At 53.2% G+C, this 25,304-nt stretch overlaps 1 protein-coding gene across 4 annotated transcripts; it reads left to right on the forward strand.

Annotated features, from left to right (window-relative positions):
• Nucleotides 1-472: 472 nt before the first annotated feature.
• On the forward strand, nt 473-22,868 carry LOC117008559 (small conductance calcium-activated potassium channel protein 1-like). Of its 4 annotated transcripts, XM_033082522.2 has the most exons (11): nt 473-504; nt 2,067-2,477; nt 2,555-2,650; nt 5,493-5,911; nt 8,472-8,480; nt 11,460-11,601; nt 12,055-12,165; nt 15,871-15,998; nt 19,726-19,734; nt 19,885-19,954; nt 21,676-22,868. In XM_033082522.2, the coding sequence occupies exons 2-11, from the start codon at nt 2,124-2,126 to the stop codon at nt 22,735-22,737; spliced, it is 2,400 nt and encodes a 799-aa protein (XP_032938413.1). In that variant the 5' UTR covers nt 473-504; nt 2,067-2,123; the 3' UTR covers nt 22,738-22,868. The 4 variants fall into 4 exon arrangements, with proteins under 4 accessions (XP_032938413.1, XP_032938411.1, XP_032938412.1 ...); XM_033082520.2 differs by lacking the exon at nt 473-504 and having other exon boundaries at nt 1,596-2,477; nt 21,676-22,867; XM_033082524.2 differs by lacking the exon at nt 473-504 and having other exon boundaries at nt 1,600-2,477; nt 15,871-15,957; nt 21,676-22,080.
• The last annotated feature ends 2,436 nt before the right edge of the window (nt 22,869-25,304 follow it).

Consider the following 25,304-nt stretch of genomic DNA (forward strand, 5'->3'; position numbering starts at 1 on the left):
GGGGGCCATGGGGGGGCGATGAATTTTGGGGTGCAGCGAGCCCGGAGGGTGGGTAGGGGGTCCCGGGGGTGCCGAGCGCTGCGATGGGGAGGGGGCGCTTTGGGGAGGGGGTCCCGGGGGTGCCGAGCGCTGCGATGGGGAGGGGGCGCTTTTGGGGAGGGGGTCCCGGGGGTGCCGAGCGCTGAGATGGGGAGGGGGCGCTTTTGGGGAGGGGGTCCCGGGGGTGCCGAGCGCTGCGATGGGGAGGGGGCGCTTTTGGGGAGGGGGGCGGTGAAAGCCCGGAGGGGGCGTGGCCAACACGAGTGGGCGTGGCCAAAGGCGTGGCGCGGGGGCTCGTCACACGGGCGGACCAATCAGATCGCTGATCTATCCAAGCCACGCCCCCAGCCACGCCCCCTCACGCCGGTGCCGCCGCCGCGCGCTCCCGGGACCGGCTCGGACTGCGGCGGCACCGGCGGCGGGACAGGCCCGGGACAGGCCCGGGACAGGCCCGGGGCACCGCAGGTACCGGGCACGGCGGCACCGGGGCCGGGGGGAGCCGCGGCGGAGCCACCGGGGCACGGCGGGAACGCGCGGCTGCGGTTCCGGTTCGGGAGAGGGAACGGGGATGTCCCGCGGCTGCGGGAGGGGACAGGGAGGGGACAGGGGTGGGACAGGGGTGGGACAGGGATGGGACGGGGACAGGGATGGGGACAGGGACAGGGGGTGGTGGCACGCGGGGGTGGCCGCGTCCTGGTGGCCGTGTCCGCAGAGGGGGGCGGGACCGGTTCCGTGGGCAGGACACGGACACGGGCAGGGACAGGGACAGGGACAGGGACAGGGACAGGGACAGGGACAGGGACAGGGACACGGACACGGACACGGGCAGGGACAGGGACAGGGACAGGGACAGGGACACGGGCAGGGGCAGGGACAGGGACACGGACACGGGTAGGGACAGAGACAGGGACAGGGACATGGACAGGGACACGGGCAGGGACACGGACACGGACATGGGCAGGACGTGTCGCTGTGGTCACGCTGTGTCCCCATCACGGGCAGCACACGGCCACGTCCCCCGCGAGCGCCACGTGTCCCCCCTCGTGGGTGGGACACGGACCTGTGGTCACAGCGTGTCCCCACGGACAGGACACGTCCCCTGTGGGCAGGACATGTCCCCTCTGGTCACAGTGTGTCCCCACGGACAGGACATGTCCCCTGTGAGCGGGACAGGTTCACCACAGGCAGGACATGTCCCTGTGATCACGTCATGTCCTCCACGAGCAGGACACGTCCCCTGTGGGCAGGACCTGTCCCTGTGATCACAGCGTGTCCCCCACGGGCACGACGTGTCCGCCACGAGCAGGACAGGTCTCTGTGGTCACAGCGTGACCCCACGGGCAGGACTCGTCCCTGTGGTCACGTCATGTCCCCTGCGGGCACGACGTGTCCCCCACGGGCAGGACATATCCCCACGGACAGGGCATGTCCCCTGTGGTCACAGCGTGTCCCCCACGGGCAGGACATGTCCCTGTGGTCACATCGTGTCCCCTACGGGCACGATGTGTCCGCTACGGACAGGACATGTCCCTTGTGGTCAAGACATGTCCCCTGTGGTCACAGCATGTCCCCTACGGGCACGATGTGTCCCCACGGGCAGGACAGTTCCCTGTGGTCACATCATGTCCCCCCCGAGCAGGACATGTCCCCTGTGGTCACAACGTGACCCCACGGGCACGACATGTCCCTTGTGGACAGGACATGGCCCTGTGGTCACATCATGTCCCCTGTGGTCAAGACTTGTCCCCTGTGGTCACAGCGTGTCCCCCACGGGCAGGTCACATCCCCTGTGGGCAGAACAGATCCTTATGGACAGGACATGTCCCCTGTGGTCACAACGTGTCCCGCACGGGCAGGACATGTCCCTTGTGGACAGGACATGTCCCCTGTGGTCACAACGTGTCCCCCACGGGCAGGACATGTCCCTTGTGGGCTGGACACGTCCCCACCACCATCGAGGCCACCCCATCTCCCCATGTCCCCTCCGTGCCACCCACCGCGTCCCCCTCGTGTCCCCTGTCGCGCAGGTCGCCCCCGCGCCGCCGAGCCATGCGGGATCGCCCGGTGCCGTCGCCAGCCGAGCCATGAGCAGCTGTCGCCACAATGGGGGGGTGACACGGCCCCGGGGCCACCCGGGCTCCTCCAGCCACGGCCAAACCCAGCCCTGCGCCAGCCCGCGCCTCCAGGTGCTCGTGTCGCGACAGGAGCATCCCGCAGCGACAGAAACCGCTCGCGTGGCCACCAGAACGGCTCGGGAGGCGAGCGAGGAGCGGGCGGGCGAGCGGAGGAAAAATCAGAATATCGGCTACAAGCTGGGCCACCGGCGAGCGCTGTTCGAGAAGCGCAAACGCCTGAGCGACTACGCGCTGATTTTTGGCATGTTCGGCATCGTGGTGATGGTGACGGAGACGGAGCTGTCCTGGGGGGTCTACACCAAGGTTTGGGGGGTCGCGGGGAGGGATTTTGGGGGGTTCAAAGGGAGGGTTTGGGGTTTTAAGGCGGGTTTGTGTTGTAGGAATCGTCGTATTCGTTCGCGTTGAAGTGTCTGATCAGCCTGTCCACGCTGGTGCTGCTGGGGCTCATCGTGATGTATCACGCCAGGGAGATTCAGGTGAGATGGGAAAAAATTAAAATATTAAAAAAACAACCCCTCTGTTACTAAAAATAAATTTTAAAAATTGATTTTATGCTAAAAAAGTTATTTTTAAAGTGGTAGGGTGGTGGTTGGTGTGGTCGGTGAAAACGGCGGGAGAAAAGTTCTGAAAGTATAATAAATAAATCAAAATTTTAAAAATTCAAAACAATAAGAATTTTAAGAATTTAAAGACAGAAAAATTTTAAAAATTAAAAGACATAAAAATTTTAAAAATTGAAAGACATAAAACTTTTAAAAATTAAAAGACATAAAAATTTTAAAAATTGGAAAGCAATAAAAACTTTCACACAATCTCGCCAAATTTAATCAATTAAGAAAAAAACCCTCAAATTAAGAAACCAAAGTAAAACCCTACTGCAGAACTCCAATTAAGAAACCGAATTCCAACCTGGCTGCAAACTCACAACATTTAATCAATTAACCAAAAAATCTGAAATTAAGAAAGCAAAACCCTACTGCAAACCCACCTCATTTAATCAATTAACCAAAAAAACTCCAATTAAGAAACCAAATTCCCATCCCACTGCAAACCAACCACAAACTCAACACATTTAATCAATAAAAAAACCCAATTCCAGTTAAGAATTATAAAATAAAAACCGTACTGCAAACCCTCCTCAATTAATCAATTAACCAAAAAAACTCCAGTTTAGAAACCAAATTAAAACCCTACTGCAAACCCATCTCATTTAATCAATTAACCAAAGCCTCCAATTAAGAACCCAAATTAAAACCACCATTTTTTATCAATGAAAACCAACCCAACTCCAATTATGAAAATGAATTCCTACCTTACCACCATTTTTCAATTAACCAAATTTAATTAACCCAAAAACCTCCAGTTAAGAAACCAAATTTGAACTCTACTGCAAACCAATCAATTAAATTAATCAATTAAATTGATTGACCCTCCAGTTAAGATCCAGAATTCCCAGTGCATCAAAACTCTGCCACAATTAATCAATTAAATCAATTAACCCTCCAATTAAGACCCGAATTCCTGCGGCACCACAAACCCTGCTGCAATTAATCAATTAAAAACCAATCAAACTCCAGTTAAGAAACCAAATATAATCCGTACCGCGAACACACCGCAATTAATACCGCAATTAATTAATTAACAAAAAAAATCTCAAATTAAGAAACCAAAGTCCAACCCTGCTGCCATCAATCAATTAACCAAATAACCAACTCCAATTAAGAAACCAGAGTCAAACCCTACTGCAAACCCAACACTTTTAATCAACGAAAAACCCAACCAACTCCAGTTAAGAACCCAAATTCGAACTCTACCGAGAACAAACCTCAATAAATCAATTAACCAAAAGACCTCAAATTAAGAAACCAAATTCCCACCCCACTGCCATTAATCAATTAACCAAAAAAACTTCAATTAAGAAACCAAATTAAAACGCGACTTCAGAACTCCAGTTAAGAAACTGAACTCCTGCCCCACTGTTAACCAACCACAAACTCAACACATTTAATCAATTAACCAAAAAACCAACACCAATTAAGAACACAAAGTCAAATTCTACCGCAAACCCAACACTTTTAATCAATCAAAGAAAAACCAACTGCAGTTAAGAACCCAAATTCAAACCCTGTCACAGAACTCCAATTAAGAAACCGAGTTCCCGCCTTGCCGCAAACCAACCACAAACTCAATGCATTTAATCAACCAATTAAGAACCCAAAGTCAAACCCTACCGCAAACCCAATGCAATTAATTAATTAACCAAAAAACCAACTCCAGTTAAGATCCCAAAGTCAATCCCTACTGCAAACTCAACACTTTTAATCAACAAAATCCCCAAGAACTCCAATTAAGAACCCAAATTTGAGCTCTACTGCAAACACACCTCAATTAATCAATTAATAAAAAACAAAATCTCAAATTAAGAAGCCAAAGTCAAACCCTACTGCCATTAATCAATTAACCAAATAACCAACTCCAATTAAGAACCCAAGTCAAACCCTACTGCAAACCCAACGCTTTTAATCAACGAAAAACTCAACCAACTCCAGTTAAGAACCCAAATTCGAACCCTACAGTGAACACACCTCAATAAATCAATTGACCAAAAGACCTCAAATTAAGAAACCAAATTCCCACCCCACTGCCATTAATCAATTAACCAAAAAAACTCCAATTAAGAAACCAAATTAAAACGCGACTTCAGAACTCCAGTTAAGAAACTGAACTCCCGCCCCACTGCTAACCAACCACAAACTCAACACATTTAATCAATTAACCAAAAAAACAACACCAATTAAGGACCCAAAGTCAAACCCTACTGCAAACCCAACACTTTTAATCAATCAGAGAAAAACCAACTGCAGTTAAGAACCCAAATTCAAATCCTACCACTGAACTTCAATTAAGAAACCGAGTTCCCACCTTGCTGCAAACCAACCACAAACTCAATGCATTTAATCAACCAATTTAGAACCCAAAGTCAAACCCTACCGCAAACCCAACACTTCTAATCAATCAAAGAAAACCCAACCAACTCCAGTTAAGAACCCAAATTCGAACCCTACCACAAACATAATGCATTTAATCAATGAACCAAAAAAATCTCAAATTAAGAAACCAAAGTCCAACCCTACTGCCATCAATCAATTAACCAAATAACCAACTCCAATTAAGAAACCAGAGTCAAACCCTACCGCAAACCCAACGCTTTTAATCAATAAAAACTCAACAACTCCAGTTAAGAACCCAACTTCAAACCCTACCCCAAACACACCACAATTAGCAAAATAAATTAATTAATATCCCAAATTCCCTCAGCTTTTCATGGTGGACAACGGTGCCGACGACTGGCGCATCGCCATGACCTCGGAGCGCGTGTTCCTGATCGCGCTGGAGCTGCTGGTGTGCGCCATCCACCCCATCCCCGGGCAGTACCTGTTCACCTGGACCGCCCGCTTGGCCTTCACCTACGCGGCGTCGGTGGCCCACGCCGACGTGGACATCGTGCTGTCCATCCCCATGTTCCTGCGGCTCTACCTGCTGGGCAGGGTGATGCTGCTGCACAGCAAGCTCTTCACGGACGCGTCGTCGCGCAGCATCGGCGCCCTGAACAAGATCAACTTCAACACGCGCTTCGTCATGAAGACGCTCATGACCATCTGTCCCGGCACCGTGCTGCTGGTGTTCAGCATCTCATCGTGGATCGTGGCGGCGTGGACGGTGCGGGTGTGCGAGAGGTGAGGGGGTGGGCTGGGGGTTGGGGCTTGTGGAATGGGGTTTGGAGGTCGTGGAATGGGGTTTGGGGGCCGTGGAATGGGGCTTGGAGGTTGTGAGATGGGATTTGAGGGATCATGAAGTGGGGTTTGGGTTGGTTGGAGATCGTGAAATGGGGTTTGGGAGTCATGAAATGGGTTTGGGGTTGTTCGGGATCATGGGATGGGGGTTGGGGGCCGTGGAATGGGGTTTGGGGGTCATGGACTGGGATTTGAGTTGGTTGGTGGTCATGGAATGGGGTTTGGGGTTGTGAAATTGGGTTTAGGATGGTTGGGTCGTGGAATGGGGTTTGGGGATTGTGGAATGGAGTTTGAGGGGGTCATGGAATGGGGTTTGGAGGTTGTGGGATGGGGTTTGGGATGGTTGGAGATTGTGAAATGGGGTTTGGAGGTCATGGAATGGGGTTTGGGGGAATTGGGGGCTCATGAAATGGGGTTTGGAGGTCATGGAATGGGGTTTGGGGTGGTTGGAGATCGTGAAATGGGGTTTGGGGGTTGTGGAATGGGGTTTAGGATGGTTGGGGGTCGTTGAGTGGGATTTGGGGGGGTCATGGAATGGGGTTTGGAGGTCATGGAATGGGGTTTGGGGGCGTTGGAGATTATGGAATGGGGTTTGGGGTTGTGGAATGGGGTGTAGGGAGTCGTGGAATGGGAATTGGGGTGGTTGGGGATTCATCATGTCAGGTTTGGGGATGTTTGGGTGATCATGAAATGGGATTTGGGGGTCATGGGATGGGGTTTGGGGTGTTAGGAGTTTGTGAAATGGGATTTGGGGTGGTTGAGGGTCGTGGAATGGGGTTTGGGTTGGTTGGAGATCATAAAATGGGGTTTGGGGGTCATGGAATGGGGTTTGTGGAATGGGGTTCGGGGGAATTTGGGGTCATGAAATTGGGTTTGGTGGATTTGGAGATCGTGGAATGGGGTTGGAGGGATCATGAAATGGGGTTTGGGGGATCGTGGAATGGGGTTTAGGATGGTTGGGGGTTGTTGAATGGGATTTGGGGGGTCATGGAATGGGGTTTGGGGGTCGTGAAATGGATTTGGGGTGGTTGTGGGATGGGGTTTGGGATGGTTGAAGATTGTGAAATGGGGTTTGGAGGTCATAGAATGGGGTTTGGGGGGATTTGGGGGTCGTGGAATGGGATTTGAGTTGGTTGGGGGTCATGGAATGGGTGTTGGGGTTGTTTGGGGTCGTGGAATGGGATTTGGGGGTTGTGGAATGGGGTTTAGGATGGTTGGGGGTCGTTGAGTGGGATTTGGGGGGGTCATGGAATGGGGTTTGGAGGTCATGGAATGGGGTTTGGGGGCGTTGGAGATCATAAAATGGAGTTTGGGGTGTCATGGAATGGGGTTTGGGGGTCATGGAATGGGGTTTGTGGAATGGGGTTCGGGGGAATCTGGTGTCATGAAATTGGGTTTGGTGGATTTGGGGATCGTGGAATGGGGTTTGAGGGATCATTAAATGGGGTTTGGGGGTTGTGGAATGGGGTTTAGGATGGTTGGGGGTCGTTGAATGAGATTTGGGGGGTCATGGAATGGGGTTTGGAGGTCGTGAAATGGGTTTGGAGGGATTGGGGGTCATGGAATGGGTTTTGGGGTGGTTGGGGGAGTCGTGAAATGGGGTTTGAGGGTTGTGGAATGGAGTTTGAGGTGGTTGGAGATCGTGAAATGGGCTTTGGGGGTCATGGAATGGGGTTTGTGGGGTTTGGGGATCGTGAAATGGGATTTGGGTTGGTTGGGGGTCATGGAATAGGGGTTGGGGTGGTTGGGGGTTATGGAATGGGGTTTAAGGGTCGTGGAATAGGGTTGGGTTGGTTGGGGATTCATCAAGTCAGGTTTGGGGATGTTTGGGTGATCATGAAATGGGGTTTGGGGTTGTGGAATGGGGGTTGGGGTGGTTGGGGGTCATGGAATGGGATTTGGGGGATCATGAAATGGGGTTTGGGATGTTTGGGGGTTTGTTGAACAGGATTTGGGGACACCTGGGGGCCCTACAGACGGGACCAAAACTGGGGGCCCTGCAGGGGGGTCTGAGGAGCTGGAGCTGCCACCAAGGGGACCAAAGATTGGGGGGTCCCGAGAGGGGACAAAGATTGGGGGGTCCCGAGAGGGGACAAAGATTGGGGATCCCCAGAGCGGTCCGAGGCTGTGACATCCCCCCCATCCCCGCCCCCCGCGCTCGGGGCTGCTCCCCGGGAGTGTCCTGGAATGTCCCCAGGGGTGTCAGGATGTCCCCGGGGTACCAGGATGTCCCCATGGGATTCTGGAATGTCCCCGAGGGATGCCAGGATGTCCCCGGCTGTGCCAGGATGTCCCCAGGGGTGCCAAGAAGTCCCCAGGGGTGCCAAGAAGTCCCCGGGCGTTGCCGATGTCCCCGCGATGTCCCCGCGATGTCCCCACGGGGTGTCCTCGATGTCCCCGCGATGTCCCCGCCCCGTCCCCGTCCCTGCTGGCCCCCAGCCCCGCCGGGGGTCGCGCATTAACCGCTCTCCTTTTCCCTCCCTGCCCGCTCTGCTGCTCGCAGGGACAAACTGTGAGTGACCGCGGGGACCCCCCGAGTGACCGCGGGGACCCCCCGAGTGACCGCGGGGACCCCTCCCCCCCACCCCCGGCTGCTGCTCCCCCGAACCCCCAGAATTTAGGATTAGCTGCGGGGGGGGGACAGGGAAAGGGGCTGGGACCCCTTTTCCTCTTGGAACCTCAGCTGCTCCCTGTCCCCTCCCTCCTGCCCCCGAGCTTGGGGACATCCCTGGTGGCTTTGGGGGGGACTTTCAGAGAGACCCCATAAGGAGTTGAAAATCTCCAATGGGATTTTTTTGGGGTTTTTTTTGTTTTTTCCCTGGTTTTTGTCCGTTCTGCGAATCCTTGGGAAATGTCCCCGTGGCTGTCACCTCCCCGCTGTCCCCACCCTGTCCCCACCCTGTCCCCGCCGCGTCCCTCGGGACCGGGTGAGGTTCCAAGCCCGAACAGGGTTGGGAAGCAGCAATCCTAAATTCCTTGAGACCCCCCTACCCCACCCCGGCTTGTTCCTCTGACCCCTTTTCCCATTTTCCCTTTCCCAGCCCCATTTCTCGTGTCTCATTTCCTTTTCCCCAATCCTATTTCCCTTTCCCAACCCCATTTCCCCTTTTCTGACCCCATTTCCCTTTCCCACCCTCATTTTCCCCTTCCCAACCCCATTCCCCCTTTCCCAATCCCATTTCCCGTGTCCCATTTCCTTTTCCCCAATCCCATTTCCCTTCCCCAACCCCATTTTCTTTTCCCCAACCCCATTTCCCTTTTCCAATCCCATTTCCCTTTCTGATTCCATTTCTTTTTCCCCATCCCATTTCCCTTTCACCACCCCATTTCCCCTTTCCCAATCCCATTTCCCTTCCCCAACCCCATTTTCTTTTCCCCAACCCCATTTCCTTTTCCCCAATCCCATTTCCCCTTTCTGGCCCCATTTCCCTTTCCCAATCCCATTTCCCTTTCCTAACCCCATTTCCCGTGTCCCATTTCCTTTTCCCCAATCCCATTTCCCATCTCCCATCCCCTTTTCCCTTTTCCAATCCCATTTCCCTTTCTGATCCCATTTCTTTTTCCCACCCCATTTCCCTTTCACCACCCCATTCCCCTTTCCCAACCCCATTTCCCCTTTTCTGACCCCATTTCTTGTGTCCTATTTCCCTTTCCCAATCCCATTTCTCTTTCCCCATTTCCCTTTCTCCAGCCCCATTTCCCTTTCCCAACCCCATTTCCCCTTTTCTCATCCCATTTCCCTTTCTGACCCCATTTCCCTTTCCCAATCCCATTTCTCTTTCCCCATTCCCCTTTCCCAATCCCATTTCTCTTTCCCCATTCCCCTTTCCCAATCCCATTTCTCTTTCCCCATTTCCCTTTCCCAGTCCCATTTCCCATCTCCCACCCCCTTTTCCCTTTTCTTACCCCATTTCTCATGTTCCATTTCCCTTTCCCAGTCACATTTCCCTTTCCCAATCCCATTTCCCCTTTCTGACCCCATTTCCCTTTCCCAACCCCATTTCCCGTGTCCCATTTCCTTTTCCCAATCCCATTTCCCTTTCCCAACTCCATTTTTCTTTCTGACCTCATTTCCCCTTTTCTAACCCCATTTCCCTTTCCCAATCCCATTTCCCCTTTTCTAACCCCATTTCCCTTTCCCAGTCCCATTTCCCTTTCCCAATCCCATTTCCCCTTTCTGACCCCATTTCCCTTTCCCAGTCCCATTTCCCTTTCCCAATCCCATTTCCTCTTTCACTCCCAATCCCATTTCCCTTTCCCAACCCCATTTCCCTTTCCCCATTCCCCCTTTCCCAATCCCATTTCCCTTTCTCCAGCCCCATTTCCCTTTCCCAACCCCATTTTCCCTTGTCTTACCCCATTTCTCGTGTCCCATTTCCCATTCCCCCTTTCCCAATCCCATTTCCCTTTCCCCATTTCCCTTTCCCAACCCCATTTCCCCTTTTCTGATCCCATTTCTTGTGCCCTATTTCCCTTTCCCAATCCCATTCCCCTTTCCCAGTCCCATTTCCCTTTCCCCATTTCCCTTATCCCAGCCCCATTTCCCTGCACGTCCCCGTCCCCCTGCCCGGCTTGGTCGCTGCTCTGTGTCCCCTGGCTGGCCTTGTCCCCTCCCCATCGGGGACAGGGGGTGGTGGCACCGCCGTGTTTGGGACATCGGGATCTCTCAATGTCCCCCTCGCCCTCCCAGTGTCACCCACGGTGTCCTTTGGGGGTGACATCAGTGTCCTGTAGTTTGGGGACAACGGTGTCACCTCCGTGCTTGTCCCCAACCCCAATCCCATTCCTGAGGTGACACAGACTGGCCATGGGACATCCCCATGGTGTCCCCAAAGCCATCTTGGGGACAATGCTCTGAATCCACGGTGTCACCACAAGGGTGGGTTCAATGACAGTGATGACATCGGTGTCCTGCACGTTTGGGGACAGCGGTGCCACCTCTGTCCCTGTCCCCAACCCCATTCCTGAGGTGACACAGCCTGGCAATGCTTGGTGTCCCCATGGTGTCCCCAATGCCATCTTGGGGACAATGCTCTGAATCCATGGTGGCACTGTAGGAGTGGATTCCATAAGCATGGTGACCTTGGTGTCCTGTACGTTTGGGGACAGCGGTGCCACCTCTGTGCCTGTCCCCAATGCCATTCCTGAGGGGACACGGCCTGGCAATGCTTGGTGTCCCCATGGTGTCCCCAAAGCCATCTTGGGGACAATGCTCTGAATCCAGTGTGAGGGTGGATTCAACGAGCGAGGTGACACTGATGTCCTGCACACTTGGGCACAGCGATGTCACCTCTGTGCTTGTCCCCAACTCCATTCCCAAGGGGACACAGCCCGGCCATGGGACATCCCATGGTGTCCCCAAAGCCATCTTGGGGACAACGCCCCGAATCCCCCGCGACTGGCACAGAATGGGGGGGTTGGGCTCAACCATTGGTGCCATCGGTGCCATCGGTGCTGTGGTGTCACTGTGTCACCAGTGCCACCCCCGCAGGTACCACGACAAGCAGGAGGTCACCAGTAACTTCCTGGGGGCCATGTGGCTGATCTCCATCACCTTCCTGTCCATCGGCTACGGGGACATGGTGCCACACACGTACTGCGGCAAGGGCGTGTGCCTGTTGACCGGCATCATGGTGAGGGGACACTGAGGGGACAGTGAGGGGACAATGGGGACACTGAGGGGACACAGAGGGGACAACAGGACATGGTGCCACACACGTACTGCGGCAAGGGCGTGTGCCTACTCACAGGGATCATGGTGAGGGGACACTGGGGGGACAATGGGGACACTGAGGGGACAATGGGACACTGAGGACAATGGGGACACTGAGGGGACAATGGGGACAATGGAGACACTATGGGGACACTGAGGGGACACCGTGGGGACACATCAGTGTGGGGACACCGGGGAGGGGACACTTCATGGGGACACCACGAGGGGGCGTCGTTGTGGGGACAACAAAACATTTAGGTTATTTTTAATTTGGATTTATCAAAAATGTTAAAGAGAGAATGGAACCAAAGCTGTCCCCTCTGTCCCTCTGTCCCTGTCCACTCTGTCCCTCTGTCCCTGTCCCTGTCCCCAGGGCGCGGGCTGCACGGCTCTGGTGGTGGCCGTGGTGGCGCGGAAGCTGGAGCTGACCAAAGCCGAGAAGCACGTGCACAACTTCATGATGGACACGCAGCTCACCAAGAGGGTGAGCCCCAAATGGGGGAAATTCTGTGAAAATGGGGAAAATTTCCATGAAAACCAGAAAAAATCCCGTTAAAATTCATTAAAATGAGCGAAAACCCCCATTAAAACTGGGGGAAATCCCATTAAAACTGGGGAAAATCCCATTAAAACCCGTTAAAACTGAGAAAAAACCATTTAAAACTAGGGAAAATCCCATTAAAACTGGGGAAAATCCCATTAAAACCCGTTAAAACTGAGAAAAAACCATTTAAAACTAGGGAAAATCCCATAAAACTGGGGGAAAATCCCATAAAAACTGGGGAAAATCCCATGAAACCCCATTAAAAAATGGGAAAAACCCCATAAAAAATGAAATAACCCCACTGCAGGTGAAGAATGCTGCGGTCAACGTTCTCCGCGAGATGTGGCTCATCTACAAACACACCAAACATGGGAAACACCGGGAAAATCCCCATAAAAACTGGGGAAAAATCCCATTAAAACCTCATAAAACCCTATTGAAAACCCATAAAAACCCCATAAGACCCCATAAACCCCATTAAAATCCTATAAAAACCCCATTGCAGGTGAAGAACGTCGCTGCCAACGTTCTCCATGAGACGTGGCTGATCTACAAACACACCAAACGTGGGGAAACACCCCACAAAACCTGAGAAAAATCCAATTTAAATCCCATAAAAACTAGGAAAAATCCCATAGAATCCCATAAAAACACCATAAACACCCATAAAACCCCATTAAAATCCTATAAAAACCCCATTGCAGGTGAAGAACGCCACGGCCAGTGTTCTGAGGGAGACGTGGCTGATCTACAAACACACCAAACCTAGGAAACACCCCACAAAAACTGGGAAAAATCCCATTAAAATCTGGGAAAACCCCATTAAAATCCCATTAAAACCCCGTAAAACCCCCATAAAACCCGGGAGAAATCCCATAAAACCCAGGACAAACCCCATAAAATCCAATTGCTGGTGGAGAACGCCGCTGCCAACGTTCCTCACAAGACATGGCTGATCTGCAAACATACCAAACCCGGGAAAAATCCCACAAAAACTGGGAAAAATCCCATTAAAACTGGGAAAAAATGGGAACAACCCCATAAAACCTAGGACAAACCCCATAAACTCCAGAAATGCTCCCATTGCAGGTGAAGAACACTGCGGCCAATGTTCTCCATGAGACGTGGCTCATCTACAAACACACCAAACACGGGAAAATACACAGGGAAAAACCCATTAAAACTGGGGAAAAATCCCATTAAAACCTGGAAAAATCCCATTAAAATCCCATAAAAACTGGGGAAAAATCCCATAAAAACCCCATAAGACCCCACACAAACCCCATGAAAACCAGAAATGATCCCATACCAGGTGAAGAACGCCTTGGCCAACGTTCTGAGGGAGACGTGGCTCATCTACAAACACACAAAACACGGGGAAACACTGGGAAAAACCCCATTAAAATCCCATTAAAACCCCAGAAAACCCCATAAAACCCCATAAAAATCCCATAAGACCCCATACAAGCCCCATAAAAACCAGAAATGACCCAATTGCAGGTGAAGAACATGGCCAACGTTGTCGGCAAGACGTAGCTCATCTACAAGCACACCAAACCTGGGAAAAAAAACCCATTAAAATCTGGAAAAATCCATAAAAACCCCATAAAAACTGGGGGGAAATGCCATAAAAATCCCATAAATCACGATAAAACCCCATACAAACCCCATTAAACCCCATTGCAGGTGAAAAATGTGCTGAGGGAGATGTGGCTCATCTACAAACACACCAAACCTGGGAAAAACCCCACAAAAACTGGGAAAAACCCTATTAAAACTGGGAAATAAATGGGAAAAACCCCATAAAAACCCCATAAACACCGGGTAAAACCCCACAAAAACTGGGGAAAAATCCCATAAAACCCCATAAAGAGTGAAATAATCCTACTGCAGGTGAAGAATGACACGGCCAATGTTCTCCACGAGATGTGGCTCATCTACAAACACACCAAACCTGGGAAAAACCCTGCAAAAACTGGGAAAAATCCCATAAAAACTGGGAGAAAATCCCATAAAAACCCCATAAACACCTAAAAAACCCCATTAAAATCCTATAAAAACCCCATTGCAGGTGAAGAACGCCGCTGCCAACGTTCTCCGTGAGACGTGGCTGATCTACAAGCACACCAAACGTGGGGAAAACACTGGGAAAAACTCCATTAAAATCCCATAAAACCCAGGAAAAACCCTATAAAAACCCCATAAAAACTGGAGAAAACCCCATAAACCCCATTAAAATCCTATAAAAACCCCATTGCAGGTGAAGAACGCCGCGGCCAACGTTCTCCCTGAGACGTGACTCATCTACAAGCACACCGAACCTGGGGGAAAACCCCATTAAAATTGGGGAAAATTCCCATTAAAACCCCATAAAATCCCACAAAAACTGGGGAAAAATCCCATAAAAACCCCATAAAAATCCCACAAAACCCCATAAACCCCAAAATCACTCCAATTCCAGGTGAAGAACGCCACTGCCAATGTTCTCCGTGAGACGTGGCTGATCTACAAGCACACCAAACGTGGGAAAACGCCCCAAAAAAACTGGGAAAAATCCAATTTAAATCCCATAAAACTCTATAAAAACCCCATAAAACCCCATAAGACCCCATACAAACCCCATAAAAAACAGAAAAACCTCATTCCAAGTGAAGAACGCCATGGCCAGTGTTCTCCACGAGTGGTGGCTCATCTACAAACACACCAAACTGGGAAAACACTGGGAAAAACCCCATTAAAATCTGGAAAAACCCCATTAAAACTGGGAAATATATGGGAAAAACCCCATAAAAACCCCATAAAAACCCCATAAAAACTGGAGAAAACCCCATAAGACCCCATAAACCCCATTAAAATCCTATAAAACCCCACTGCAGGTGAAGAACACCGTGGCCAACGTTCTCCGTGAGACGTGGCTGATCTACAAACACACCAAACGTGGGGAAAACACTGGGAAAAACTCCATTAAAATCCCATAAAACCCAGGAAAAACCCTATAAAAACCCCATAAAAACTGGAGAAAACCCCATAAACCCCATTAAAATCCTATAAAAACCCCATTGCAGGTGAAGAACGCCGCGGCCAACGTTCTCCGTGAGACGTGGCTGATCTACAAACACACCAAACACGGGGGAAAACCCCATTAAAATTGGGGAAAATTCCCATTAAAACCCCATAAAATCCCATAAAAACTGGGGAAAAATCCCATAAAACCCCATAAAAAACCCATAAACCCCAGAAATGATCCCATTGCAGGTGAAGAACGCCGCGGCCAATGTTCTCCGCGAGATGTGACTCATCTACAAACACACCAAACCTGGGAAACACCCCACAAAAACTGGGAGAAATCCCATAAAAACTGGGGGAAAATCCCATAAAAACCCCATAAAACTCCATTAAAACCCCATAAAACCCTATAAAAACCCCATAAAACCCAGAAATGATCCCATTGCAGGTGAAGAACGCCGCAGCCAACGTTCCTCACAAGACGTGGCCCATCTACAAACACACGAAATCCAGGGAAATACACAGGGAAAAACCCCATTAAAACTGGGAAAAATCCCATAAAAACTGGGGAAAAATCCCATAAAAATCCCATAAACACCTATAAAACCCCATTAAAATCCTATAAAATCCCCATTCCAGGTGAAGAACGCCGCGGCCAACGTTCTCCGCGAGACGTGGCTGATCTACAAGCACACGCGGCTGGTGAAGAAGCCGGAGCGCGCCAAGGTGCGCACCCACCAGCGTAAGTTCCTCCAAGCCATCCATCAGTAAGTGCCAGCGCTTCTGCTGTCCCTTGTCACCCCCTCCCTGTCCCCAAAGCGCCGCTGTCCCCTCCCCGCCGTGGTGGCCGCTGTGTTTGTCACCGTGCTGGGTGTGGCGCGGGTGGGTGTGGCTCTGGGGGTGTGGCTCGGGTGGGTGTGGCGGGTGCTGGGTGTTTGGTGCCTGATGTGGGTCCTTGTCCCCATCCTTTGTCCCCTGTCCTTGTCCTCTGTCCTTGTCACCTGCTCTTGTCCCCATCCCCTGTCCTTGTCCCCATCTCTTGTCCCCATTCTTGTCCCCTGTTCTTGTTCCTTGTCCCCATTTCCTGTTCTTGTCCCCATCCCCTTTCCTTGTCCCCTGTTCTTGTCCCCATTCCTTGTCCCTGTCCCCTGTTCTTGTTCCTTGTCCCCATTCTTGTCCCCTTTTCTGGTTCCTTGTCCCCGTCCTTTGTCACCTGCCCTTGTCTCCATCCCCCGCTCTTGTCCCCATTCCTTGTCCTTGTCCCCTGTCCTTGTCCCCATCTCCTGTCACTTGTTCCTTGTCCCCATCCCCTGTCCTTGTCCCCTGTTCTTGTCCCCATCCCCTGTCCTTGTCCCCATTCCTTGTCCCCTTTTCTGGTTCCTTGTCCCCGTCCTTTGTCACCTGCTCTTGTCATCTGCTCTTGTCCCCATCCCTTGTCCCCTGTTCTTGTCCTTTGTCCCCATTCCTTGTCCCCTGTCCTTGTCCCCTGTTCTTATTCCTTGTCCCCATCGTTTGTCACCTACCCTTGTCCCCATTCCCTGTCCTTGTCCCCTGTTCTTGTTCCTTGCCCTCGTCCTTTGTCACCTCATCTTGTCCCCATCCCTTGTCCCCTGTCCTTGTCCCCATCTCTTGTCACTTGTTCCTTGTCCCCTGTTCTTGTTCTTTGTCCCCATTCCTTGGCCTTGTCCCCTGTCCTTGTCCCCCTCCCTGTCCCCTCTCCCATCCCTGTCCCCTCCCTGTCCCCTCCCTGTCCCCGTTGTCCCCCCGGGGTGTCCCTGCTGTCCCCATCCCCTCTGTCACTGTCACCGTGTCCCTCATCCTTGGGGGACACCAGAACCGGGGAGTGTCCCCTGTCCCCTCCCGCTCGGGGGTGGGACCGGCTGGGACAGGGGCGATTGTGGGGTCGCGATTTTGGGTGATTTTGGGTTATTTTGGGGTGATTTTGGGGCGATTTTGGGGTTGATTTTGGTGTTCCTTTTGGGGTGATTTTGGGCTCATTTTGAGGCAATTTTGGGGTGGTTTGGGGGCGATTTTGAGGTGATTTTTGGGCTCAATTTGGGGCGATTTGGGGGAGATTTGGGGGTGATTATGGGGTGATTATGGGGCGATTTGGGGGTTGATATTGGAATGATTTTGGTGTCCCTTTTGGGATGATTTTGGGCTCATTTTGAGGCGATTTTCGGATGATTTGGGTTGATTTTCGGGTGATTTTGGACTCATTTTGGGCTCATTTGGGGTTGATTTTCGTGTCCCTTTTGGGGTTATTTAGGGGTTGATTTTGAGGCGACTTTGGGGTGAATTTGTGCCGATTTTGGGGTGATTTTGGGGCGATTTTGGGGTGATTTTGGGGGCGATTTTGGGCTCATTTGGGGTTGATTTTGGTGTCCCTTTTGGGGTTGTTTTGGGCTCTTTTTGAGACGATTTTACGGCGATTTGAGGGTGATTTCGGGGTGATTGGGAGCTGAATTCGGGGTGATTTTGGACTCATTTTGAGGTGATTTTGGGGTGATTTTGGGCCCATCTGGGATTGATTTTGGTGTGCCTTTTGGGGTTATTTAGGGGTTGATTTTGGGGCGATTTGGGGGTGATTATGGGGTGATTTTGGGGTGATTTGGGGGTTGATATTGGGGTGATTCTGGTGTCCCTTTTTGGGCGATTTTGGGCTATTTTGGGGTGATTTTGGGTGATTTGAGCTCATTTTGAGGTGGTTTTCGGGTGGTTTGGGTTGATTTTCGGGTGATTTTGGACTCATTTTGAACTCATTTTGGGGTGATTTTGGGCTCGTTTGGGGTTGATTTTGGTGTCCCTTTTGGGGTTATTTAGGGGTTGATTTTGGGGCGATTTGGGGGTGATTATGGGGTGATTTTGGGGTTGATTTTGGTGTCCCTTTTGGGGTGATTTTGAGCTCATTTTGAAGTGATTTTCGGGTGGTTTTGGGGGTGATCATGTAGGTGATTATGGGGTGATTTTGGGCTCATTTTGAGGTGCTTTTCGGGTGATTTGGGTTGATTTTCGGGTGATTTTGGACTCATTTTGTGTGATTTTGGGGTGATTTGGGGCTGATCTGGGATTGATTTTGGTGTCCCTTTAGGGGTTATTTAGGGGTTGATTTTGGGGCGATTTGGGGGTGATTATGGGGTGATTTTGGGTGTGATTTTGAGGCGATTTTGAGCTCATTTTGAGGTGATTCGGGAGTGATTTTGGACTCATTTTGGGCTCATTTTGGGGTGATTTTGGTGTCCCTTTCGGGGTGATTTTGGGCTCATTTTGGGACGGTTTGGGGGTGATTTTGGGGATGATTCTGAGGTGATTTTGGGTTCATTTTGAGGTGATTTTGGGATTATTTAGAGGTTGATTTTGAGGCGATTTGGGGTGATTTTGGGGTGATTTTAGGCTCATCTGGGATTGATTTTGGTGTCCCTTTTGGGGTTATTTAGAGGTTGATTTTGAGGTGATTTTGGGGTGAATTTGGGGGCGATTTTGCGACGATTTGGCGGTGATTTGGGCTGATTTGGGGGTTAATATTAGGGTGAATTTGGTGTCCCTTTTGGGGTGATTTTGAGTTCATTTTGGGTTCATTTTGGGGTGATTTGGGGGGTGATTTTGGGGTGATTTTTGGGCTCATTTTGGGATGATTTTGGGGCAATTTTGGGGTGGTTTGGGGGCGATTTTGAGGTGATTTTGGGCTCAATTTGGGGCAATTTGGGGGTGATTTTGGGCTCATTTGGGGTTGATTTTGGTGTCCCTTTTGGGGTTATTTAGAGGTTGATTTTAGGGTGAATTTTGGGGTGATTTTGGACTCATTTTGGGGTGATTTTGGGGCAATTTGGGGGCGATTTTGGGCTCATTTAGGGTTGACTTTGGTGTCCCTTTTGGGGTGATTTTGGGCTCTTTTTGAGGTGATTTTGGGCTCAATTTGGGGGCGATTTTGGGATGATTTGGGGGCGATTTTGGGGTGATTTGGGGTTGATTCTGGGCTCATTTTGGGCTCATTGTGGGCTCATTTTGGAGAGATTTTGGGACGATTTTGAGCTAATTTTGAGGTGATTCGGGAGTGATTCTGGGCTCATTTTGGGCTCATTGTGGGCTGATTTTGGGGAGATTTTGGAGAGATTTTGGGGCGATTTTGGGGCGATTTTGAGTTCATTTTGAGGTGATTCGGGGGTGATTTTGGACTCATTTTGGGCTCATTTTGGGATGATTTGCGGTGATTTTGTGTCGATTTTGGGTCGATTTGGGGCTCATTTTGAGGTGATTTTCGGGTGATTTTGGACTCATTTTGGGCTCATTTGGGCTGATTTTGTGTTGATTTTGGGTCGATTTGGGGCTCATTTTGAGGTGATTTTCGGGTGATTTGGGGGTGATTTTGGGGTGATTTTGAGGTTGATTTTGGGGTGAATTTGTGCCGATTTTGGTGTGATTTGGGGCTGGGGGCGCTGCCCTCCCCTCACCATTAACCCTTTGTTTTATCTCTGCTCCGCCCCGCCCCCGCAGAGCTCAGAAGTAAGTGCGCCCCTCCCCCCCCAACTTCACCAAATTTTGGGGTGGGGAGGGGGGAGGGGACACCCCAAAAATCTCTGTGACCCCCCAGGGGGGTGACAGGGTCCTGGGGGAGGTGACAGGGCTGTCCCCAAGGCGCCGCTGTCCCCTCAGGCTCAGGAGTGTGAAGATGGAGCAGCGCAAACTCAGCGACCAGGCCAACACCTGGGGGGACCTGGCCAAGGTGAGCCTGGCTTGTCCTTGTCATTGTCCTTGTCCTTGTCCCTGTCCTTGTCCTTGTCCTTGTCATTGTCCTTGTCCTTGTCCCTGTCCTTGTCATTGTCCTTGTTCCTTGTCCTTGTCCTTGTCCCTGTCCTTGTCATTGTCCTTGTTCCTTGCCCTTGTTCCTGTCCCTGTCCTTGTCATTGTCCTTGTTCCTTGTCCTTGTCCTTGTCCCTGTCCTTGTCATTGTCCTTGTTCCTTGTCCTTGTCATTGTCCTTGTCTCTCTCCCTGTCCCCATTCCTTGTCCCTGTCCTTGTCCCCAATCTTGTCCCCTGTTCTTGTCCTTGTCCCCTGGTCTTGTCCCTATTCTTGTCCCTTGTCCTTGTCCCTGTCCTTGTCTTTGTCCTTGTCCCCATTCTTGTCCTTGTCCCCATTCTTGTCCTTGTCCTTGTCCTTGTCACCATTCCTTGTCCTTGTCCTTGTCATTGTCCTTGTCCTTGTCACCATTCCTTGTCCTTGTCCTTGTCCTTGAACTTGTCCTTGTCCTTGTTCTTCTCCCCTGTTCTTGTCTCTGTCCTTGTCCCCGTTGTTGTCCCCATCCTCATCCTCATTCTTATCCTTGTCTTTATCCCCATTCTTGTCCCCATTCTTGTCCCCATTCCTTGTCCCTGTTCTTGTCCCCTGTCCCTGTCCTTGTCCTTGTCCCCATTCCTTGTCCCTTGTCCTTGTCTTTGTCCTTGTCCTTGTCCCCATCCTTGTCCCCATTCTTATCCCTGTCCTTGTCCTTGTCCCCATTCTTGTCCCCACTCCTTGTCCCCTGTTCTCGTCTCTGTCCTTGTCCCTGTCCCTGTCCTTGTCCCTTGTTCTTGTCCTCTGTTCTTGTCCCCGTCCTTGTCCCCTGTCCCCCATTCCCACTGTCCCTATTCCGTGTCCTTGTCCTCTCATTCTTGTCCCCTGTCCTTGTCCCCTGCCCTGTCCCCATCCCCCTGTCCTTGTCCCCATCCCTGTCCTTGTCCCCATCCCTGCCCCGTTCCCCATTCTTGTCCCCATCCTTGTCCCCTGTCCCCATCCCCCTGTCCCCATCCTTGTCCCCTGTCCTTGTCCCCTGTCCCTATCCCCCTGTCCTTGTCCCCTTTTCTTTGGCCCCCATCCCCCTGTCCCCATCCCCCATTTTTCTCCCCCCATTTACACTTCCCCTTCACCCCCCATCCCCCCCATTATTGGGGTCCCCCCTGACCCCCTCCTCGTTTTTGGGGTCCCCCCTGACTCCCCCATCCCCCCCCTATTTTTGGGGTCCCCCCCCATTTCCCCCCCATTTTTAGGGTCCCCCCTGACCTTCCCCCATTTTTGGGGTCCCTCATCACCCCCCATCCACCCCCCTATTTTCAGGGCCCCCCCCCGACCCTCCCCCTATTTTTGGGCCCCCCCCTCACCCCTCCATTCCCCTCCTATTTTTTAAGTCCCCCTTCACACCTCCCCCGTTTTTGGGGTCGCCCATCATCCCCCCATCCCCCCCCTATTTTTGGGGTCTCCCAGACTCTCTCCTCATTTTTGGGGTCCCCTCGACCCTCCCCTATTTTTTGGGTCCCCCTTCAAACCCCCCCGTTCTTGGGGTCCCCCCTGACCCCTCTATCCCCCCCCTATTTTCGGGGTCCCCCCCCCCATCCCCCCTTATTTTTTGGGTCCCCCCGACCCTCCCCTATTTTGGGGTCCCCCCTGACTCCCACCCCGGTCTGTCCCAGACTCAGGCTGTGATGTCGGAGCTGCTGGCGGAGCTCCAGGAGCGCCACGCGGAGCTGGAGAAGCGCCTGGGGGCGCTGGAGGCGCGGCTGGAGGCGCTGGGGCTGAGCCTGCTGGCCCTGCCCGGGCGGGTCCGGCAGGCGCTGGGCCAGCAGCGGGACCCGCTGGGCTACCAACGAGACAGCCTGGGCTACCAGCGGGACAGCCTGGGCTACCAGAGAGACACCCTGGGCTACCAGCGAGACAGCCTGGGCTACCAGAGAGACACCCTGGGCTACCAGAGAGACAGCCTGGGCGAGCAACGGGACACCCTGGGGCAGCACTGTGACACCCTGGGCTACCAGAGAGACAACCTGGGCTACCAGAGAGACAGCCTGGGCTACCAGAGAGACACCCTGGGCTACCAACGGGACCCACTGGGGCAGCAACGGGACACCCTGGGGCAGCACTGTGACACCCTGGGCTACCAGCAAGATCGACTGGGCTACCAACGAGATCCCCTGGGTCAGCACCTGGACCCCCTGGGCTACCAATGTGACCTCCTGGGCGAGCAACGGGACCCCCTGGGTTGCCAGTGTGACCCCCTGGGCCACCAGCGAGATCCCCTGGGCTCCCTGGATCTCCTGGGCCAGCAACGGGACCCCCTGGGCCACCAATGTGACCTCCTGGGCCACCAGCGGGACCTCCTGGGCCACCAGCGGGACCTCCTGGACCACCAGCGGGACCCCCCGGGCCAGCAGCAGGATACCCCGGGCCAGCAGCGGGATCTCCTGGGCTACCAATGTGACCTCCTGGGCCAGCACTGTGACCCCCCGGGCCAGCAGCGCGATCCTCTGGGCCACCAGCACGAGCCCTCGGGCCACCAGTGTGACCCCCTGGGCCACCAACGTGACTCTCTGGGCCACCAGCGGGATGCCCCGGGCCACCAACGTGACCCCCCGGGCCACCAGTGTGACCCCCCGGGCCCGTGTCCCCCCCGCCTGTGCTCGGTCACCGCCCCCTGCAGCCCCGCTCGGCACCCGGGACCGGCCCAGAGCCCACGGGCGGCCTCGGACAGCGGCTGAGGGGACAGGGACAGTGTCACAGTGTCACAGTGTCACTGAGTGTCACCTCGGACAGCGGCTGAGGGACAGGGACAGTGTCACAGTGTCACTGTGTCACCTCGGACAGCGGCTGAGGGGACACGGGGACAGGGGGACAGTGTCACAGTGTCACTGAGTGTCACCTCGGACAGCGGCTGAGGGGACACGGGGACAGGGGGACAGTGTCACTGAGTGTCACCTCGGACAGCGGCTGAGGGGACACGGGGACAATGTCACAGTGTCACAGTGTCACTGAGTGTCACCTCGGACAGCGGCTGAGGGGACAGGGACAATGTCACAGTGTCACAGTGTCACCTCGGACAGCGGCTGAGGGACAGGGACACAGGGACAGTGTCACAGTGTGTGTCACAGTGTCACCGTGTCATCTCGGACAGCGGCTGAGGGGACAGGGACACAGGGACAGTGTCACAGTGTCACCTCGGACAGCGGCTGAGGGGACAGGGACAGAGGGACAGTGTCACTGAGTGTCACCTCGGACAGCGGCTGAGGGGACAGGGACAATGTCACAGTGTCACTGTGTCACCTCGGACAGCGGCTGAGGGGACAGCGACAGAGGGACAGTGTCACAGTGTCACTGTGTCACCTCGGACAGCGGCTGAGGGGACAGGGACACAGGGACAGTGTCACCAAATGTCACAGTGTCACCTCGGACAGCGGCTGAGGGGACAGGGACAGAGGGACAATGTCACAGTGTCACTGTGTGTCACCTCGGACAGCGGCTGAGGGGACAGGGGGACAGTGTCACAGTGTCACTGAGTGTCACCCCGGACAGTAGCTGAGGGGACAGGGACAATGTCACAGTGTGTGTCACAGTGTCACAGTGTCACTGAGTGTCACCTCGGACAGCGGTTGAGGGGACAGGGATACAGGGACAGTGTCACAGTGTCAACAGTGTCACCTCGGACAGCGGCTGAGGGGACAGGGACAGAGGGACAGTGTCACAGTGTCACTGTGTCACCTCGGACAGCGGCCGAGGGGACAGGGGGACAGTGTCACAGTGTCACAGTGTCACCTCGGACAGCGGCTGAGGGGATAGGGACAGTGTCACAGTATCACAGTGTCACAGTGTCACAGTGTCACCTCGGACAGCGGCTGAGGGGACAGGGACAATGTCACAGTGTGTGTCACAGTGTCACAGTGTCACAGTGTCACAGTGTCACCTCGGACAGCAGCTGAGGGGACAGGGACACAGGGACAGTGTCACCAAATGTCATAGTGTCACCTCGGACAGTGGCTGAGGGGACACCGGGACAATGTCACCGTGTGTGTCACAGTGTCACTGTGTGTCACCTCGGACAGCGGCTGAGGGGACAGGGGGACAGTGTCACAGTGTCACTGTGTCACCTCGGACAGTGGCTGAGGGGACACAGGGACAGAGGGACAGAGGGACAGAGGGACAATGTCACCATGTCACAGTGTCACTGTGTGTCACCTCGGACAGCGGCTGAGGGGACAGAGGGACAGTGTCACAATGTCACAGTGTGACTGTGTGTCACCTCGGACAGCGGCTGAGGGGACAGGGACAGAGGGACAATGTCACAGTGTCACCTCGGACAGCGGCTGAGGGGACACGGGGACACAGGGACAGAGTGACAGAGGGACAATGTCACCGAATGTCACAGTGTCACCTCAAACAGTGGCTGAAGGGATACGGGGACACAGGGACACAGGGACAGAGGGACAGTGTCACCGTGTCACAGTGTCACCGGGTGTCACCTCGGACAGCGGCTGAGGGGACGGAGTCGGGACATCGAATGTCATCGTGTGTGTCACTGAGTGTCACAGTGTCACCTCGGACAGTGGCTGGGGGGTGATGGGGACACCCGAGTGTCACCGAGTGTCATCTTCTGTCACCGGGCGTCACCTCAGACAGCGGCTGAGGGAGGGGACACTCCTGTGTCACCGTGTGTCACTGGGTGTGTCACTGGGTGTGTCACCGGGTGTCACCTCGGACAGGGAGTGCAGGGTGGGGACACCCCGATGTCACCGAGTGTGTCACAGTGTCACCGAGTGTCACCTCTGCCCCTCCCCCTCCCCAATTTTGGGGTCACACCCCCCCTCTGTGCCCCTCCCCAATTTTTGGGGTGCCCCCCCCCCGTTTTTATCTCTGGCCATCGTGTGGCCGTTCCCGTGGCTTTGTTCTGGAAAGCTCTGTAGAAAAAAATTCACTGTGCTGGACCCCCCAAAAACCCCCGGGACCCCCCCAAAAAAATCCCGGGACCCCCCCAAAAAAATCCCGGGACCCCCCCAAAAAATCCTGGGACCCCCCCAAAAAATCCCCGGGAATCTCCACAAAAAACTCCCCGGGATCCCCAAAAAAAACCACCGGGAACCCCCCCAAAAAACCCCCCGGGACCCCCCCAAAAAAACCCCTCGGAACCCCCCCCCCAAAAAAAGGGAACCCCCAAAAAACCTCGGGAACCCCAAAAAACTCCGGGATCCCCCAAAAATCACCCGGGAATCCCCCCAAAAAAACCCCAGGACTCCCCCAAAAACACCCCGGGACCCCTCCCCCCAAAAAAAGGGAA

This window comes from Catharus ustulatus, chromosome 29, assembly GCF_009819885.2.
Source record: "Catharus ustulatus isolate bCatUst1 chromosome 29, bCatUst1.pri.v2, whole genome shotgun sequence".
Lineage (NCBI taxonomy): Eukaryota > Metazoa > Chordata > Aves > Passeriformes > Turdidae > Catharus > Catharus ustulatus.